Source organism: Lampetra fluviatilis, chromosome 58 (genome assembly GCF_964198595.1).
Source record: "Lampetra fluviatilis chromosome 58, kcLamFluv1.1, whole genome shotgun sequence".
Classification (NCBI taxonomy): domain Eukaryota; kingdom Metazoa; phylum Chordata; class Hyperoartia; order Petromyzontiformes; family Petromyzontidae; genus Lampetra; species Lampetra fluviatilis.
The window spans coordinates 7,938,946-7,960,128 of record NC_136332.1 but is presented as its reverse complement, the minus strand read 5'-3'; the positions used below and the strand labels follow the sequence as shown (position 1 = coordinate 7,960,128).

The following is a 21,183-nucleotide window of genomic DNA, read 5'->3' as shown; positions in this document are numbered from 1 at the left end:
ACGAAAATGCCCATGTTTATACCAATGCTGGCTGAACAATGAAGAGAGTACTGTTAAAAATAACTGGGGATGTTAACACTCGGTGAAGTAAATTAAAATAGTGCCCGTCAGATAAGATGGTCCAAAAAGTGTAATTAAGTCTTTTTTGCGTGGTTAATAACATCTTTCCAGTGATTACTGAGTTTGTACCCATCATCACGGTTGAAATTATGTCTGTGTTTGTATATTTGTATGGCTTCGTGTACAAACCTTTGATGGTAGCCAGGAGGCTTGCAGAGAACCTTGGTCTCGGAAAAGACAATTTCATGAGAGCCCGCCGAGTTGTAGCAATGATCGGCAACGGCCGAAGAATCAGTTCTGCCGTGTTTCAGATCTGACTTGTGCTCGCGGACACGATCAGCAACATGACGTTTTGTTTCTCCATGTTGCTGATCGTGTCCGCGAGCACAAGTCAGATCTGAAACACGGCAGAACTGATTCTTCGGCCGTTGCCGATCATTGCTACAACTCGGCGGGCTCTCATGAAATTGTCTTTTCCGAGACCAAGGTTCTCTGCAAGCCTCCTGGCTACCATCAAAGGTTTGTACACGAAGCCATACAAATATACAAACACAGACATAATTTCAACCGTGATGATGGGTACAAACTCAGTAATCACTGGAAAGATGTTATTAACCACGCAAAAAAGACTTAATTACACTTTTTGGACCATCTTATCTGACGGGCACTATTTTAATTTACTTCACCGAGTGTTAACATCCCCAGTTATTTTTAACAGTACTCTCTTCATTGTTCAGCCAGCATTGGTATAAACATGGGCATTTTCGTTCCTTTGTTCTATCATGTGTATCAGACCTCCCCTCCCCCCTCTCTGTCCATTGTGTTGGCGTGCGCAGCAGCCGCGTCCAAGCCGTCGCCAAATGTTTTGTTGGCTCCCTCCCCCTCCCACCCCCCTCCCTCCCGATACGTTCCATTCATTGGCTACCACATTCTGATGAACTCCCCCCCCCCTCTCCTCCCCCCTTCAACTTGCTTATAAGGGATTACATCTTGAATCATTGCCTCACTTGATGCAGCTAATCTGGCTGTGACGGTCCCACCTGATGACGGAGACTTGTGTTGCCTCCGAAACGTCGTGAATTTTATTTTTGTTTTGTTTTATTTTACTTTCATTACTTTTAATGTTTTTACCTACGTGACTTTACCGAAAAAACCTGAGAATATGAATCATTGCAGTCACGAAAGCTTCAAATCTATGAGCAATATACATTGCGTATAACTATAAAGTTGGCTGGATCTGGTCTTCACTTCAAGATGTTTTTTGTTCATGTTTTTGTTTGTTGCGGTTGCACCCGATTCAAGAGCCGAATGGCTCACAGGGCTATACCTAATAAATGAACTTGAACGAGCTTGCTCCAGAATAGAGGTGCTTTTGGGTTAGATCGCGTAAGTATATCACTGTGTGGTGAAACCCGCCACCACCCGACACAGCCAACGAGTAAGGAGCCACCATAAATTGTTGTGTGTTGGAGAGCCAGGCCACAACATTTACAGTCTGAGTACGACGTCTCGCCAGTAATTTGGGATGACATTGGTCGCGAAATCCTCCTGCGTGTTCAACTGCCGAGGTTGCTGTTCTCAACACGGAGAGCGCACGAGTGACATTTGTTGTGTATGACGTCATCTCCAGCGTGACGTATTTTAACCATCTCACAACGCAACCCGTCCCTCGTTTGCGCGTGACGTCAGCCGAAAGTTATATGACATCATTTTCAGATAGCACCGTGACATTCCCGCGTTTGTGACGTCGCTACGTGGTTAGGTCATTATGTAAAACTCGCCTAATCCTCACGCTCTGACGTCATTTCACAAGCCCAGTTGGCTTCACGACGCAAAACTACACCCGCCCCCGTTAATGACGTCACGCCGCAAGCACCGCCATTTCTGATGTCATGACGCACAACTTTTTCTTAATGACGTCACGACACCCACTGTGATATGACGTTTCGACGTAAAAACCTCCATCTCCCCAAATGACACGTTTCTCAATTTTGTAAATGACGTCAAAGCATACGCGCTCCGTCTTGCCGTGACGTTACGACGTAACGTTTTCTTCTCATCCGCTACGTCAAAACGCAAGCATCACCGTTTCCGACGTCACGACGCAAGAAATTTGTATATTGAAAACGTCACGACGCACCATCGAGCACTCGCGCGTGACGTCACGACGCACCCTTGAGCGCTCGCCCGTGACGTCACGACGCACCGTCGAGCGCTCGCCCGTGACGTCACGTCCGCACCGTCTAGCGCTCGCCCGTGACTGACGTCGTGACGCACCGTTGCCCGTTCTCGCGCCGACGTCACGAGCACGCCATTCACAGCTGCGCGCGTGACGTCATGTCCGCTCTCGCGTGACGTCACGACGCAAAGGCCCCGTCCACCTCCTCGCGCCTCCATTCCGGGCGCCCCACGCGGCCTCGTCGCTTCAGCTGCCCGCGAGAAACGTCGCCCGGGACGACGACGACGCCGAGGAGGAGGAGGAGACGAGGAGGAGGAGGAGGGCGAGAGGGGGGAGACGAGGAGGAGGAGGAAGCGAGGGGGGATACGAGGAGGGCGAGAGGAGGGCGAGAGGGGTGGGAGGCCTCTACCGCATGGAGAAGGCGATGGAGACGCAGGACTCAGCTCCCGACTGCTGGGACCAGGACGCGGAGGCCATGAACGCCGCGGTGACGAACCTCAACGTGAACGCCGCCGTCTTCGTGCCCTCCTTCCTCATGAGCGGTGCGAGCCGGCACTCCACTCTCCTCGCCCGCAGCGTCTCCCTCTCTCTCTCTCTCCACCACGCGGGAGCTCCTGCGTCGTCGTTTTAACTCTAGCGGCCTAACTCTAGCGGCGACAACAACACAGAGACGGGGCGGCAAACGCGTCGTTACACAGCTTCGAGGGCGTAGCGGGCCCCCACTTGGCACTGGAGTATTGGAACCCTCTCGGGGCATCGTCTTCACAGCAGCTGTTGTGTGTAGCCGTAGTAGTTGTAGTAGTAGTTGTAGTAGTTGTTGTGGTTGTTTAAACCCCGCCACGTTGAGCGATCGGCACGCGCAGCCACCGAGGCGAAGGAGCCGATGAGCGTCGCCTCGCTCCATTGCAACATTCGGGTGTCGGGATTCATCCAGCGGTGTGTTGGCCGCTGGCTGATGATCGTAGCAACCGGCGTCCGAGGCGAGGAGCGGCAGCCGGGTGGAGATGGAGCGGTGGAAGTCGTCGCTGAGGGAAGGAGGAGCCGGCGGCCTTCATCCAGCAGTCGATAACGAGACGTGGTGGGGTGGTTACAGCGCGGACCCCATCGTATGTAATCGGTAGTCCGCTTAGGCGCGCTCTCGCCCGTGATTGGCCTTCCGCTGTCACGTGAGCCCCCTCTGGACCAATCGAGGCTCGCGCCGCGCCGAAGCGGACTGTGGAATGCAAACGGGCGTGTCGCAAGGCCGCAGGCTTTTTCCAAGACGCGTTGGCGTCTTTTAAAAGTTTAAAACATTTAGTTTGTGGCGTCGCGAGCGCTCGTCGAAAGGCTAAACGTCTAGTACGGTGCGCGCGTGTGCGTGCGCGTTCACACGCTTGCACGAAAAACGCCGCTCGCGAGAATCTGAAGCTGTCGTTTAAAAAATTAAAGTCACCAGCTGACACGCGACTCGGGTGCCTCCACGTGCATCCCTCGCGGGGATTCCAGGCTCTGTCCACTGCTCGTCTGGTTGACGCCTGCTGCCGTGTAGGTCGGAGGCGCTGTTAAAGGGTAGCGCACATGAAGGCTGCACGTCCGGGCCGCCTTTGTCTCCCCCGAGCCGACCTGCACTCGTTTCAGGCTGAGTCGACCTAGGGCAGAGTCGCGCTGGACTGAGCCGGACAACACGTGGCGATGTTGGTGAACGTGGATATTTGTTTAACTAGGGTGGTGGTGGTGGTGGTGGTGTGGGCGGTCGTGAACCGTGGCCTGCCGTGGTACCATCACGTGTCCCACGTGGTGACACCACGGGCACACGCGTGTGAGCCTCGGGCTAAACCGTCTGGCCTGCGTGGTGATCTAATCATTCTGTGGGACCTCCATCTCGCCTCAGACGCACACTCTGGCCTGCGTGGTGATTTAATCATTCTGTGGGACCCCCACTAACAAGGACGCCACGGTGGCTGGGAGATGTTAACTACCTCGCCTGGTATGCAGGAGGTTCGTGGGTTCGATCCCGACCCTGACGTCTCCTGTATATCTGGAGTTTGCATGTTCCCTCTCGCTCTCTCCCCGTAGTCGCGTGGATTTTTCTCCGGGTCCTCCGGATTTTCCCCTCCACATTTAGATTCAACATCATGCGTTTTAGAGTAATTTGGCTGCGATACATTGCCACGTCGTGATAAGCCACTTGGTTGAGCTATGATTTGTGATGACCAGGTCACTTCTGAAAAGGGCTTCTATATAGATCAGTGGGCCTAACCCGGTAAAATATAAATCCATTGCAATCGGAAGATGTTTTATCCTGGAAGAGTGCGATGACCGATAAAGCTCACTCATTCACCTATTCACTCACTCACCCATTTACTCACTCAGTCCCTCGCCCAGTTACTCACCTAGTCACTCACCCATTCACTCACTCACCCAGTCACTCACCCAGTCACCTAGTCACTCACCTATTCACTCACCCATTTACTCACTCACCCAGTTACTCATCCAGTCACTCACTCACCCAATCACTCACTCGCCCAGTCACTCACTCAGTCACTCACCTAGTCACTCACCCATTTACTCACTCACCCAGTCACTCACCCATTTACTCACTCACCTAGTCACTCATAAAGTCACTCACTCACCCAGTCACTCACCCATTTACTCACTCAGTCACTCACCCAGTCATTCACCTATTCACTCACTCACCCATTTACTCACTCACCCAGTCACTCACCCATTTACTCACTCAGTCACTCACCCAGTCATTCACCTATTCACTCACTCACCCATTTACTCACTCACCCAGTCACTTACCCATTCACATACTCACCAATTCCCGCACTTCGGATTTGCACGAACGACTACGCACGGTGTGAAAGAAGTTGAACATACGTGCATACAATTCAGTGATTCGCTCACTCACCCACCCACTCGTTAATTAATTCACTCGCTCACTTACCCACTCACTCACGCATTACTTAATTCAGAAATCAGAATATTTATTTATCCTGTAGGAATCCGGTGAGCCGTGAATCGCTTCACAGATGTCCAGGAGGGGCACGGGGTCAGACCGTTACAACAACGAACAATACAAAAACACGATAGCAGTGCAAAGTATAGGAGATGTAAACAAAGCATTTCAGTTTTATTTGTGTATTTCTTTTTTAACAAATTTTTTTATCTTACCAGGTGTTGAACCCCCTTAGCTACGAACTTTTTTTTCAGCAGCTACTTTGCCACTAATGCTAGTTCAACGAAGTGGCTTTTCGTATAGCAGCCAACAAAAATGGACGTAATCTCCACGTGCTGAAGGCATCACTGTGCCTGCTAACAAAGGTAAATGGGCTTGGGTAGGATCCGTCACGAGATGGGGCAAGGTCGGTGGTCACGAGTAATTAGCACGGTTGGCTACTCACGGTGCGAAAAAAGTTATACAAACTACTACACGACACAATTATACACTCCTACACAACTATACACGCTGCTATACACCACACTACTATATGCTACACTAAACACTTTACACAACACTATACAGCACTACTATACACTATTATACACCACACTACTATACACTACACTATTGCACAACTTTTATAGACTTCACTACTACACACCACACTACTATATGCTACATTATATACTACATTACTACACACTACTATACTACACACTACTATACACCACACTACTGTACGCTATTAGCAAGTTTTGGCTACCGCTGCATCACCGTGTATGTTGAACTTCTTCTGCACCCTACATAGCCAGCCCCGCTAAGCGGAGGGGCGAGGATCACAAACTAAACACAGAAAGCCGCTCTAAAAGAAACGAACTCGTCATTCTAAATCAGGAGTCCCTAATCCCCGGGCCACGGACCGCTAGAGGCCCGTGGCCTGTTGGGAACCGGGCCGGGTCGTTGTTGGCTCGAGGGCGTAGCGGCAACGCGGTACGGTCCGACGGTGCCGGCCCTCGCTGCTGCCCAACACGTAGCCCCCCCCCCCCCCGTAGAATCCTGTAGCAGCAGCAGCATGGCGTGCGTGGTCATCGCCCGTCCGGGGGCGGCGCAGGCCTGCTTAGCTTCTGAGATGTGGGCGCGTTCAGGCGAGTTGGGGTGATTTGGTGATGCGTCGGAGAGTGGCGTTACATTTGATCAACCTCGGAGGGTTGATTATGATGGTATTGTATTCATGATGATAATGATTATGAAGGTGTTGTAATCATGATGATAATGGTTATACGATGATGATGATGGTGGTAATGGATATCATAATTACTTTCAGAAGAGAGAGAGCTAGTCATAGCTTGGGATTGAACCTATGGAGTTGGTAGCTCGGAGAGAACCACTGCCGCCATGACTTCTCCGCACCCAACTAAAACCACAGCGGCCAACAGCAACCTGCTTGCTGTCCTGTGAACAGCGGTAACTTTCACGTTGCCACATTTAAACGTTCTGAGTCGCCCTCTGTCTCCCTGGCAGGGCACAAGGCGGTTGCTGTTGCAATAGAATTCCGTCGCGACGCTTCCAAGTTTGTTTGGTGTTGCCGGCGCGCGAGTCGCTTGCGCAGAGCGCACGTCGGAGTGACGCTGGCGGTCTGCGTGGAACGTGCCCGTGATCGCCCTGCGCCGAGTTTCGCAACCTGCGGCAAAACATTTCGGCATCGAGCAGTTGGCCAACGTGTTTTTACTCGGGAAGCGAAATCCCGGATTGCACGTCGGTATCACTCGGTCTTCTAGCTCCTCCGGGGACTCACCCCCTGCCGGCCTCTCCCCTCTCATCTCACTCTACTCCCCTCCACGCACTCTCCTGCCTCTCCCCTCTCATCTCACTCTACTCCCCTCCACGCACTCTCCTGCCTCTCCCCTCTCATCTCACTCTACTCCCCTCCACGCACTCTCCTGCCTCTCCCCTCTCATCTCACTCTCCTCCCCTCCCCATTCATCTCACTCCACTCCCCTTCACGCACTTTCCCACCTCTCCCCTCTCATCTCACTCTACTCCCCTCACTCTCTCTCTGCTCCCATCAAAGCAAAGATTTCCATCGAATCTCTCGGTCAACTTTCACCCACCAAGAGGTCGCTTTTTCTCCTCTGCGGCCCCCCAAAGTCTGGAAATCCCTTCCCCCCCCCAGCCACCCGTGCTGTCTACTCCCTGCCCCCTGATCAAGTCCGAGACTCAACTCCTTCCCTTGTCCTCTGCCCGTGGCCGAGACTCCGCCTCTCATGGCCACACCGCGTGTGCGGCCGGCCGGCCGGCCGGCTCGCTGGGTGTGTCTCGCGCGGCGTGTACGTCTGTACGTGGGGCTTGTTTCGCGCCGTGCGTAGCCAGCTGTAGCTGAATGGGAGGTGTGACGAGCGCGTGATGGCCGCGTGTGTCCTGCAGAGCCCTCGTCCACGCCGCTCGTGGACAGCAAACCCAGAGCGCCCGAGTTGGACTCCAGCACAAAGACAGGAGGTGTCCCCCACGCTCTCCCACTGTCACCACACGCACACACGCTGATGATGATGCTGATGCTGTTTATGATGCAGCTGCTGATACAGCTGCTTCTATTACTGCTGCTTACTGATGCTGCTGTTTCTAATGCTGCTGCAGATGCACTCCCACTGTCACCACGCACACACGCTGATGATGATGATGCTGTTTATAATGCTGCTGCTGCTGATACAGCTGCTTCTACTACTACTGCTGCTGCTTACTGATACTGCTGTTTCTAATGCTGCTGCAGATGCACTCCCATTGTCACCACGCACGCTGATGATGATGCTGTTTATAATGCTGCTGCTGATACAGCTGCTTCTACTACTACTGCTGCAGCTTACTGATGCTGCTGTTTCTAATGCTGCTGCAGATGCACTCCCACGACGCGGCTTTTGTTCGACGGCCGCGAGGATGACGCAGTTGGCACGACGGTTTTTACGCTCCTTGCCGAGATTATTGTCGCCACGCTTCGTGCTTGACCCCCCCCCCCACCGGTCCCGGCGCTGCTTGACCCCCCCCCCCCCCCCGCGTCTGTGTGCCGACGGTGCCGTTCGGCGTTCCCAGCGCCGCTCGAGAACGGAGAGCCCGAGTCTGCCGAGAGTTGGGAGGAGCGCGGCGAGCCGGAGCAACCGGACGGGGGCGGCGGAGGCGGAGGGGGGGGCGGCCCCCCCTCGGACGAGCCCCCCCCTCCTCCTCCCCCCCAGGACGTGGGGGGGGGGCGGCGGCGAGGACGCGGGGGGGGCGGCCCCCCCTCCGGGCGATAGCGGGGGCCCGGGCGGGGCGGAGGAGGCCCCCGAGGAGGAGGAGGGGGACGGGGAGGGGGTCCCCGTCCCGGCGCCGGCGCCCAAGCCCTCGGAGGGGCCGCGCAAAGACCACGTCAACGTAGTGTTCATCGGCCACGTGGGTGAGAGGCGCGCACGGCCCCACCCCACCCACCCCACCCACCCCCCACCTACCCACAGGGGCCACACGTGCCGCACGTGCCGCGCTCGATCCGCCGTCGGGGCGAGGGCGGTCGTCCTCGCTCGCTCGGGGGGGGGAGGGGGGGGGGGGGGCCTCTGGCTCGCACGAAGAATGGCCCAGAGCCCCCTAGCGTGTTGATGGTATCGTGCTACGCTACTGATCTCCACCCGGCCAAACGCAGACGCACAGAGACACATACACACACATACAAAGACAAAGATCCCCCATATTGCCTTAACAGACTGTTGGGGCGAGTGCCGTTACACACACATACAGACACATACACACACATACAGACACATACAGACACATACAGACACATACAGACACATACAGACACATACACAAATACACAAACATACAGACACATACACACACATACATACACATACAGACACATACACACACATACAGACACATACACACATACACACACATACACACACATACACACACACATACAAACACACAGACACGTGCGCGTATCAGTAATGAGGGGAAGCACACCGCCGGGTTGCATGGGATGCGCTGTCACAGCTGCAGCGGCACCGCGCTTAACGCCACACCGTGTCGTGTCGCCCCCTCCCTTCCGCAGATGCTGGCAAGTCAACAATCGGAGGGCAGATCATGTGAGTGACATTTTTTTTACTTTTTTTGGTTTTTGTTTGTTTGTGTTCAAGCAGGTTAGAGGCCTCTGAGCTGTGCAGCTCCTTTTCAGAAGCAACCGGCGATCACACGTGGATAGACCAGTGAGAAGCGGCTTATACTGGTAGGAACGAAGTGGACCAGACCACCAATAGATTATATCGTCCGTCCGTCCGTCTGTCCGTGTATCAACATCGCCCCCTACTGCAAACACTTGGCAGGACCCTACAAAAACCTTTTGACTCAGTGGGGCTTTCCTGGCTTAACAAGTGTAATACTACATGATGTTTATATTCTTTGGTTATTCGTTCCTACCAGCCCACCCCGCAGGGTCCTGTTCACGTGGACATTGCTTGGGTCATTCTTAACATGGAGGGGAAAACCCGGAGAAAAATCCACACAACCACAGGGAAAGAGAGAGACACGCAAACTCCAGATATACAGCAGCAGGCGTCAGGGTCGGCATGGCACCCACGACCTCCTGCAGACCAGGCGAGGTAGTTAACATCTCCTCGCCACCGCGGCTTGTCCACTCGCTCGATTACAGGAGCGATATCGTGAGACTGAGGGATGGCCGTTGGCGTCCAGCAGTGGAGGGAACACGCTGCTACACGTGGCTCATGTTGTAGGCTCCGTGCGTAGCCAGCCGCACTCATCGGAGGTGGTGGGGCAAGGACAACAAACTAAACACATAAAGCAGTTCTCAACAAACGAGTTTATCAATCTAGACGACGATTTAAAAGCGCACAGCTCCAGTGGCTTCCTGATATCGGAAGGGAAGAGCTTTCCAGACGGCCACAGAAGCGCTTCTGAAAGCGCCGCGCAACGATGATGCGGTGATCTTTGCTCGACGGTTAGTCAAATGCCGCTGCTGCTGCTGCGAGGATGATCGGAGTTTGCGTGGCGACGGTTTATGGTCCTTCACGAGATCAGCAGCAAGGCATTGTGATTCATTTGCGTCAAGGACTTTGTAATGAGTGCGACCTCGTAATGTATTCGTTCGGTTACTGGAGAAGCCAATGCAGGTTTCCCGCTTGCCAGAGGGCAGGACGTGGATGCCGATGGCGGTGTTGACGGTGGCCCGTGCCGCCCGCTCCGTGCAGGTACCTGACGGGCATGGTGGACAAGAGGACGCTGGAGAAGTACGAGCGAGAAGCGAAAGAGAAGAGCAGAGAGAGCTGGTGAGCTCTCACTCCGCTGCACAGCAACAACAGCAGCATCGAACACGCGCACACAAAGATACGCACGCCCACAGACACGCACGCAACACACACAGACGCAGCAGACACAGATAGACACAACAGACAACACAGACACGCACACAGACACGCACACAGACACGCACACAGACACGCACACAGACACGCACACAGACACGCACACAGACACGCACACAGACACGCACACAGACACGCACACAGACACGCACACAGACACGCACACAGACACAGCAGACAGACACAGCAGACAGACACAGCAGACACAGACACAGCAGACACAGACACGCACACAGACACGCACACAGACACGCACGCAACACACACAGACGCAGCAGACACAGATAGACACAACAGACACGCACACAACACACAGACACAACAAACACAGACACGCACACAGACACGCACACAGACACGCACACAGACACGCACACAGACACGCAACACACACAGCAGACACAGATAGACAACAGACACGACGCACTTAGGCTGCTGGATTTGTAGTGCAGCGTGCTAACCTCTACGCCACTGAATAGCACGGTTGGTTCCGTATGATGTGAAAGAGGTTCAACATACATAAACGTTGACTTAAAGCTTTCATGACTTTAGGAATTCATATTATTTGGGTCTTTCGGTAAAGACCCTCAGATTGATTCGCGTGTAAATTAGTAGCTGGTGCCGTGCGCAAACAAAGGCGGCCGTGCCCCGTTACTGGCCACACCGCTCCCTCGTGCGTCACGGGGGGGGGGAGTCAGTCGACAGCGCTGTCTCGGCTACACTGGGAAGGAATCTATTCACTTTTTTTCCACTGCACAGCCGTGCCGTGCCTAGCCCAGGAGGCACCAGGGCTGGTTGTTTTTGTCCACCGCAGTAGCCTAGCCGTGCCCGCGGCCGTCACGCGAGTCGTTAGCCGGGTGGCCTTCTGCGGCCACCGCATCGCGGTTTGGCTCCGGCCTCGGCTCTCCAAACCACCCGTGGGGAGAAGAAAATCTCTACGAGTACCGCGAGGTGGCCTTGGCGCCGGCTCGGTTCGGACGTGCCGGTGTGAAATAAAAGTGTACCGACGCCGCGCGTGCCAGGTACCTGTCGTGGGCCCTGGACACGAACGTGGAGGAGCGCGAGAAGGGCAAGACGGTGGAGGTGGGGCGCGCCTACTTCGAGACGTCAAACAAACATTTCACCATCCTGGACGCGCCCGGCCACAAGAGCTTCGTGCCCAACATGATCGGCGGAGCGTCGCAGGCCGACCTCGCCGTGCTGGTACGTGAGAGAGAGGGCGGCGGCGGCGACGTCCCTCGCTGGCTGTGTCCGCGGTTGGCCAGCGCGGGGCACCGCACGGGGATAAGAGAACTTAGGCGGGTTGAGGGATATCACCGGACCTGAACCAGGCCCGACCCTGGAATTCGGCGCAATCGATTCGCGAAAAATTACGGGGAAAATCGCCGATGTTCTGTGGTGACGAGCTCCCAACTCCCCCGACTCCCCCCACTCCCCCCACTCCCCCGACTCCCCCGACTCCCCCGCCCGCGTGTTGCCACTGTGCGCGTGACCCCCCCCACCCCCAGGTGATCTCGGCGCGGAAGGGCGAGTTTGAGACGGGCTTCGAGCGGGGCGGGCAGACGCGCGAGCACGCCATGCTCGCCAAGACGGCGGGCGTCAAGCACCTCGTGGTGCTCATCAACAAGATGGACGACCCCACGGTGCACTGGAGCCAGGAGAGGTGAGGCCCTCCTTGAGATGGGAGTGGCGGGGCCTTGAGGCTGCTGGAGAGCGTGTCTCCGAGTATTGAGACTCGACAGGAGTGTGTGTGGTGTGTGTGATGTGGTGTGTGTGGTGTGTGTGTGATGTGGTGTGTGTGTGATGTGGTGTGTGTGTGAGGTGGAGTGTGTGGTGTGTGTGATGTGGTGTGTGTGGTGTGTGTGTGATGTGGTGTGTGTGTGAGGTGGAGTGTGTGGTGTGTGTGATGTGGTGTGTGTGGTGTGTGTTTTGTGTGTATGGTGTGTGTGTGTATGATGTGGTGTGTGTGTGTGAGATGTGTGTTTGTGTGTATGATGAGTGTGTGTGGTGTGTGTGTGTGTGTATGATGTGGTGTGTGTGTGTGAGATGTGTGTGTGTAATGTAATATGTATAATGTGCGTGTATTGTGTGTGTGTATAATGTGCGTGTAATGTGTGTGTGTGATGTGTGTGTATAATGTAACGTGTGTATGATGTGTGTGTGTGTATAATGTAACGTGTGTATGAGGAGTGTTTGTCATTTAATGTAACGTGTTTAATGTGCGTGTATTGTGTGTATGTGTATAATGTAATGTGTGTATGATGTAATGTGTGTATAAAATGTGTGTATATAATGTAATGTGTGTATAATGTGTGTGTGTGTGTGTATATAATGTAATGTGTGTGTATTATGTCACTACGTGTGTATGATGTGTGTGTGTGTATGATGTGTGTGTGTGTATGATGTGTGTGTGTGTGTGATGTGTGTGTGATGTGTGTGTGTATATAATGTAATGTGTGTATGATGTGCGTGTGTGTGTATGATGTGTGTGCGTGTCGAGTGTCCAGGTATGAGGAGTGCAAGGAGAAGCTGGTTCCCTTCCTGCGCAAGGTCGGCTTCAACCCCAAGAAGGACATTCACTTCATGCCGTGCTCGGGCCTCACGGGGGCCAATCTTCGCGAGGCCTGCACCTCTGTGTGCCCCTGGTACAGGTGAGGTCCTCACCACTCACCAGAGGTGGGACAAAGTCATTGTTATGCAAGTCCAAGTCGAGTCGCAAGTCATCAAATTCATGACTCGAGTCTGACTCGAGTCCAAGTCACATGACTCGAGTCCACACCTCTGCCACTCACCCACTCACTCGCTCACCAATTCACTCACTAGCTTGCCCAGTCACTCACCCAGTCACTCACCCACTCACCCAGTCACTCACTCATTCAGTGATTGGCTCATACATTCACCTATTCACTCACGCACACACTGAGTGAGATCCTCGGCGCTCACTCGCTCATTCAACGATTTGCTTACTCGGTTCGCTCATCAATTCATTATTCGCTCGCTTTGCTCATTCACTCGTGCATCCATTCACTAACTCACGTGAGGGGGCAGTCAAACCACCTCCATTCACTTCATTAATTTGCCGACTCGTCAATTCATTTACTCATTCACTTCATCAGGGACACACTCCAACCTCCACATCATTCATCCACTCGTTCACTCGTTAGCATGTGTCTGTGGTTATGGGGGAGCGGTGGCACAGCGGTTAGCGCGCTGCGCTACGAACCCGGCGACCCGAGTTCGGTTCCCGCTCGTGGCCACCACCGGTGACGATCGTCTGAACCGGTCCTGGGTCTGTATGGATGTTGAACTTCTTTCGCACCGTACGTAGCCAACCGTGCTTATCGGAGGTGCGGGGGGGTGAGTGAGTGGGCGGTCGTGGGCCTCCCCAAGGTCGACTCGGCCTCAAATGAGTAGCCTGGTGCGGTGTGTAGTAGTAAACATCGCCACTGGGGAGACAAAGACGGCCGGGCGTGGTGCTGGCCACCCACCCCCTCGTGTGCCACAGCGCCGGCCTTTGTAGGTGCTACTCGCTTAACAGCCCTTGCCCCATCAGTCTGTGAAGGCTACACGGGGGGTCTTTGTATGTATGTGAGTGTATGACTAAGTGTGTGAGCGTGTTCCACACTGCAGCGGGCTGCCCTTCATCCCCTACCTGGAGAGCCTCCCTTGCATGTACCGCTCGTCAGACGGACTCATCCGCATCCCCATCGTCGACAAGTACAAGGTAGGTGCCAGCTCACCACTACTGCCACCAACACCACCACCGCCGCTGCCACCACCAACAACGCCACCACCTCCACCACCAGTATGGCTACCACCAACACCGCCGCCACCAACACCACCAACACCACCACGACCACCACCACTGCCGCCACTACCGCCACCACCACCGCGGCCGCCACCAGAACCACTGCCACCACCACCACGACCGCTACCACCAAGACCACCACAACCGCCACCACTGCCGCCACCACTGCCACCACCACTGCCACCACCACCGCAACCACCACTGCCGCCACCACTGCCGCCACCACTGCCGCCACCACTGCCGCCACCACTGCCACCACCACTGCCACCACCACCGCAACCACCACCACTGCGCGACCACCGCCCGCTCTCGCTTGGCTCTGTTGTTCTGCCCACGGAAGTCCAGACACCTCATGACGTCTCTCCCCGCCCCACAGGACATGGGCACAGTGGTGCTGGGGAAGCTGGAGTCGGGCAGCATCGTCAAGGGGCAGCATCTCGTCATGATGCCCAATAAGGTGAGGCTCCAAAGATGAACAAAGACAAAAATCCCCCGCATAGTCTGTAACAGACTGTAGGGGCAAGTGCTGTTAGCGAGTAGCGCCTATGAAGGCCGGCACGGCGCACGAGAGGGTGGAGTGGCCTGGACCATGCCCGCACACACAAGGGGCTAGGAGATGTTAACTACCTCGCCTGGTGTGCAGGAGGTCGTGGGTTTGATCGCGACCCTGACGCCTGCTGCTGCTTTATATTTGGAGTTTGCGTCTCTCTCTCATCATCATCACGGTGGCTAGGAGATGTTGACTACCTCGCCTGGTGTACAGGAGATCGTGGGTTTGATCACGACCCTCACGCCTGCTGCTGTATATTTGGAGTTCTCCCTGTGGTGGCGTGGATTTTTTTTCAGGCCCTTCGGTTTCTCCCGCCACATTTAGAGTCGACGTCACGCGTTTAGAGTGTTTGACAGCGACGCGATGAGCAGCCCACTTCCTTGAGCTATCGCTTGTGGCCACGTCGCCGCTGAAAAAGAGCGACGCAGCCCAGCGGGCCTTGTTGGGTGAAATAAAAAAAATAGTTTATAGTTTAGTTTTGAAGAGGTACACACACACACATATGTAAGTATATACACACATGTACACCTTTAAACACACACTCATACAAACGCAAACACAGATACACATGTGCAGTGTGTATATACACACACACTTGTAAACAAAGATCCACGGTGTAGCCTGAACAGACCGTTGGGGCAAGTGCTGTTAGCGAAGTAGCACCTAGGAAGGCCGGCACAGCACACGAGGTGGGGGGGGGTCGGTGACGTTTGTGCACCGCACCAGGTACTCGTTTGAGGCCGAGTCGACCTAGGCGAGGTCCAGGACATTTTCACATTTTCACTCAACTTTCTCGCCATCCCCCCCCCCTCTCTCTCCCCGTGACAGCACAACGTGGAGGTGCTGTCACCACTGTGTCATGATGTCACTCATCTCCCCCCCCCGCTCCCCATGACAGCACAACGTGGAGGTGCTGTCGCTGCTGTGTCATGATGTCACTCATCCCCCCCCCCCACTCCCCCCTCTCTCTCCCCGTGACAGCACAACGTGGAGGTGCTGTCACCTGCACTGTGTCGTGATGTCACCCCCCCCTCGCACCCCGTGACAGCACAACGTGGAGGTGTTGTCACCACTGTGTCATGATGTCACTCATCTCCCCCCCCCTCTCCCCGTGACTGCACAACGTGGAGGTGCTGTCACCTGCACTGTGTCATGATGTCACTCCCTCCCCCCCCCGCACCCCGTGACAGCACAACGTGGAGGTGCTGTCGCTGCTGTGTCATGATGTCACTCCCTCCCCCCCCCCGCACCCCGTGACAGCACAACGTGGAGGTGCTGTCGCTGCTGTCGGACGAGGTGGAGACGGAGGCGGCGGGGCCCGGCGAGAACCTGAAGCTGCGGCTCAAGGGCATCGAGGAGGAGGAGATCCTGCCGGGCTTCGTGCTGTGCGATGCCGCCAACCTCTGCCACACGGGCTGCACCTTCGACGCGCAGGTGGGGTGCTCCGCCTAGACTGGCACGAGCGCCGGGTGCTCGCTTTGAGGCCGAGTCGACCTAGGGGGAGACCGAAGACCGGGCCACATAACCGTCGCTCGTGGTGGCCGTGAACCGAGGAGTGGTTCGGTCCCGTGCCGTAGTGATTTGCTGTTTGTGCCGAGTGCCGTACCTCTCTGCGGAGTGCCGTGTACTGGCTTGCCTCGGCGTGCTGTCCGCTATTAAGTGGTCTGTGTGTCGGTGTGTGTCTTTATTTGTCTGTGTCTTTGTGTGTCTTTATTTGTCTGTGTCTTTGTGTGTCTGTGTATCTGTGTCAGAGCGGTAGTGGTAGCGGTTAGCGCGCTGCCACCATCAGTGACGATTATCTGAACCGGTCCTGGGCCTCCCCTAGGTTGACTGAGCCTCAAATGAGTACCCGGTGCGGTGTGTCAACACTTCAGTGTCGGCCACCCATCCCACGGGTGGCGCTACTCGCTAAGGGCACTTGCCGCAACAGTCTGTCAAGTCTATACGGAGGATCTTTGTCTTTGTCGTGCTTCTTTGCCCGCAGATCGTGATCATTGAACACAAGTCGATCATCTGCCCCGGCTACAACGCTGTCCTGCACATCCACACGTGCGTCGAGGAAGTACAGATCAAGGTGCGTGGGCGGGAGAGCGCCTCCACACGGCCGCAGGGCTAACACACAGCGGCACGGCGCGCGCAGCAGGGAGAGCAGACGCAGCAGGCAGAGCAGACGCGGCAGACGCAGCAGGCAGAGCAGACGCAGCAGGCAGAGCAGACGCGGCAAGACGCAGCAGGCAGAGCAGACGCAGCAGGCAGAGCAGACGCAGCAGGGAGAGCAGACGCGGCAAGACGCAGCAGGCAGAGCAGACGCGGCTAGACACAGCATGGAGAGACGGGAACATTGCGACGTGGCGCTCGGTTTCGCTGCGCATGAGCAGCCGGTCGCATTCCTCGCGAGCGAGCCGATGGGTGGGGGGGGGGGGCGCAGCCGAGTGGGTCGGTGGCGGTTGAGCGGTTGAGCGGTTGAGCGAGCGGGTTGGCGCACCAGCGGCTGAGCGAGCGAGCGCGTGGATGGGAGAGCGGGAGGAGGGTGGATTGGCGATTTAATGGTTCGGTGAGGGAGTGAGCGGTTGAGTAAGCGAGTCGGTGGTCGAGTGGGCGGGTTGTCGCATGAGCGGTTGGGTGAGCGTGTGAGCAAGCCTAGTGGTGGACGAGTGAGTGGACAAGTGAGTGAGCGGGTGAGCGAGCGGGCGGACGAGCGGGCGAGCGAGTGAGCGAGCGGACGAGCGGGAGGGTGAGCGAGTGAGTGACGTCTCTCGCTCTGCGTGCCGCAGGCGCTGCTGTGCCTGGTGGACAAGAAGAGTGGGGAGAAGAGCCAGACGCGGCCGCGTTTCGTGAAGCAGGACCAGGTGTGCATCGCACGCCTGCGCGCCGTCGGCGCCATCTGCCTCGAGACCTTCAAGGACTTCCCCCAGATGGGGCGCTTCACCCTGCGTGACGAAGGTACCCACCCCCACCCACCCACCCCCACCCTTACCACCCACCCCTACCACCCACACCCACCCATACCACCCACACCCCCACGCACCCCTACCCCCCACACCCCCCACGCACCCACCCCACCCACCCATACCACCCACACGCACCCACCCACCCATACCACCCACACGCACCCACCCACCCATACCACCCACACGCACCCACCCACCCATACCACCCACACACACCCCTACCACCCCCACGCACCCCTACCACCCCCACCCCTACCACCCCGCCCATACCACCCCACCCACCCATACCACCACGCACCCACGCACCCACCCATACCACCCCACCCGCCAATTTCACCCCACCCACCCACGCATCCACGCACATAGCCACCCATACCCCAACCACGCACCCACTCGTACCACCCCCACCCTCGCACCCACCCACCCAAGTTGCCCACCCACGCTCTGTGTGTGTGTGTGGGGAGCGGTAGTGCAGTGGTTAGCGCACTGTGCTGCAAACCCGACGACCCGCATTTGATACCCGCTCACGACCATCACCAGTGACAATGATCTTTACCGGTCCTGGGGCCTCCCCTAGGTCGACTCAGCCTCAAATGAGTACCCGGTGCGGTGTGTCAACATCTCCTTGCCGGCCTCCGCAGGTGGCGAAACTCACCAACAGCACTTGCCCCGACAGGATGTTGGAGCTCACGGGGGGATCTTTACCTCTCTCCCTTCCTCCGTATCTCGCGTCTCCACGCGTCATCTCCGTCCGCCCCCCCCACCTCCGCACAGGTAAAACCATCGCTATCGGCAAGGTGCTGAAGCTGGTGCAGGACAAGGAGTGGATGGACGGGCCTGGACGACGCCGACTTGCGCCCACAACGGAAACAAAGCGGCCGTTCAACTCGACGCCGAACCCCGCAGCCACGCTGGAGTGGCACGCTGGCGGCACGGCCGTGGGAGAAACCCGACGCGCCTCAAGCGCACGCACACACACACACACACACGCCAGCTCGCTCGCACACACACGCCAGCTCGCTCGCACACACACACACACGCCAGCTCGCTCGCACGCACACACACACACACGCCAGCTCGCACGCACGCACACACACACACGCCAGCTCGCTCGCACACACACACACACGCCAGCTCGCACACACACACACACGCCAGCTCGCACGCACACACACACACGCCAGCTCGCACGCACACACACACACACACGCCAGCTCGCTCGCTCGCACACACACACACGCCAGCTCGCTCGCACGCACACACGCCAGCTCGCACACACCAGCTCCCACGCACGCTACACACCAGCTCGTTCGCACGCACGCTACACGACAACTCGCTCGCACGCACGTACACGCCAGCTCCTCGCTCGCACGCACATGCCAGCTCGCACGCACGCTAAACGCCAGCTCCACACTCACACGCACGCTACACGCGCGCTAGACGCACACGTCAACCGGTTCGTACACACGCACGCGCCAGCTCCACACGCGTGCGACACACCAGCTCGCACACACACATGACACAGACAACCTGTTGGGGGGGGGGGGGGGGGTGGGGGGGTGGAGGAATTAAATAAACGAGTGAAGGAGTGAATGTTCAGTCCCGGCCTGCGAATCCCACGGCTGCTTGACCCGAGCTGGGTCGCACGCAACTCTCTCTGTGCGTAGCTTCGCGCTGTGGACGTCTCTCTGCTCTCGGCGGATTGTACGGGGGAGGGGGGGGGGGGCTAAACAGCGCCCCCCCCCCCCCAATCGCTCAACTGCGTGCTCGGACGCGGACAAAGCGGCCGCTGGGGACGAGAGCGAGTCGCCCGGCGACGACGAGAAAAGCAAACCGATCCGTCGCTCGTTCGCTCGGCGGAGGAGTTGACGCGGCGTGTCGGCTGTTGCCGGTGAATTTGGTGAAGTGTGGTCGCGTGGGGAGGGGGGGGTGGATAGGCCTTCAATCCACCTGTGGATTGACAACAGGGCTGCGAAACGAATCCCTCGTTAGCTGGTTCGTACGGTCGAACGAGGTGGCGCGCGAGAGCTTCGTTGGCGCCGGTGATGTTGCCGCCACCAGCCGTTGCCGCAACTCGTGGGGGGGCGTCGGCGCGTTCCGCAGCCTCGCGGTTCCCCCCACGAGCCCCCCCCCCCCCCCCGGTTCATCTGGCGAAGGACGCCGATTTGACGTCCGTCGCTCGCCGTGACCGCCGGGCTGCCGGCCCCCCCCAGGCGCTCGCCGACGAGCTCTCGGCGATTGGCGGCGTCGCGCGAACGTCTTGACGAGCACGGCACAATCCCCCCCCCCCACGCCGACGAGCTTCCCAACGATTGCCCTGGCTCGGCTCGAGCGCTGCACGATGAGCCGCAACGGGAGCGAATACCCACGTACCCCCCCCCCCCCACACTGGAGAGGCTAGCAACTTGAATCTCGAGTCAAAACCGCCCCCCCCCTTTTTTTTTTCCACTGCACAACTGGGCCGTGCCGAGCCAAGCTGGCACGGGTCAGGGAGGCTCTGGTTTTTTTCCCACTGCAGAGCCAGAGCCAAGGGTCACCATGGATCGGACTATTCAAGTTTGTGGGGAGGGCAGGTGGTTGTGGGAAATCTCGGTAACCCGCGAAGCTCGCAATACATTGTGTCTGTTTAACACGCAGCAGGATTTCACGACCAATATCATCCATAACAGAGGTGTATTGGTGAGATCGCGTAAATAAGTAAATGTGTCGTTAAACCCGCCACCACCCGACACAGCCAACTCGTCAGGGGTTGTTTGGCTTGGCTCTCCAACACACAACCGGTGTTGCTGTACTCGTGACGAACTGGCCACGTTCTGTTTACGTGACAAGCCTTACTGGGTGGCTGTGTCGGGTGGTGGCGGGGTTAACGACGCACTTTTACGCGATCTAACCCAATAAACCTCTTTCATGAATACATTTGTGGACAAGCCTCACCTTGACGATAGTAACGCGCGCGCTCTCCACCACGCTGCGTGAGGAGTGGGGGTGAACAATCCCTGATCCCTGTAGATTAATGGGGGGGGGGGGGGGTGTTTCCACTGCACGACCGAGGCGTGCCAAGCCGGCCTGGCTCGGCTCTGCAGATGCCAGATTGGCCCCCACCCCTCGTGCTGTGGAAACAAAATCCGTGCCGCGAGAGAATCGGCGACGACGTTTTGCTGGACGTTAATAAACTGGGCTCCTGCTTGAACCCCATCCCGCAGGTCGGCTGTCTCCATGGGTCGGGGGTGGGGCAGCCACCGTTTCACCGCCTGGCTCGGCTCGGCAAATCGGGAGCGGGGAAATGGAAAACCCGTGCCGGCTC

At 56.9% G+C, this 21,183-nt stretch overlaps 1 protein-coding gene across 1 annotated transcript; it reads left to right on the top strand.

The window, feature by feature from the left end:
* Positions 1-2,421: 2,421 nt before the first annotated feature.
* Positions 2,422-20,024, top strand: LOC144950486 (eukaryotic peptide chain release factor GTP-binding subunit ERF3A-like). The gene is given in 15 exon segments (XM_078880619.1): positions 2,422-2,781; positions 7,590-7,661; positions 8,250-8,398; positions 8,400-8,589; positions 9,244-9,277; positions 10,397-10,474; positions 11,593-11,773; positions 12,079-12,233; positions 13,078-13,221; positions 14,201-14,294; positions 14,755-14,835; positions 16,189-16,362; positions 16,913-17,002; positions 17,703-17,871; positions 18,654-20,024. Coding segments are annotated over 15 exon segments (2,487 nt in total). The 5' UTR covers positions 2,422-2,651; the 3' UTR covers positions 19,400-20,024.
* Positions 20,025-21,183: the final 1,159 nt, after the last annotated feature.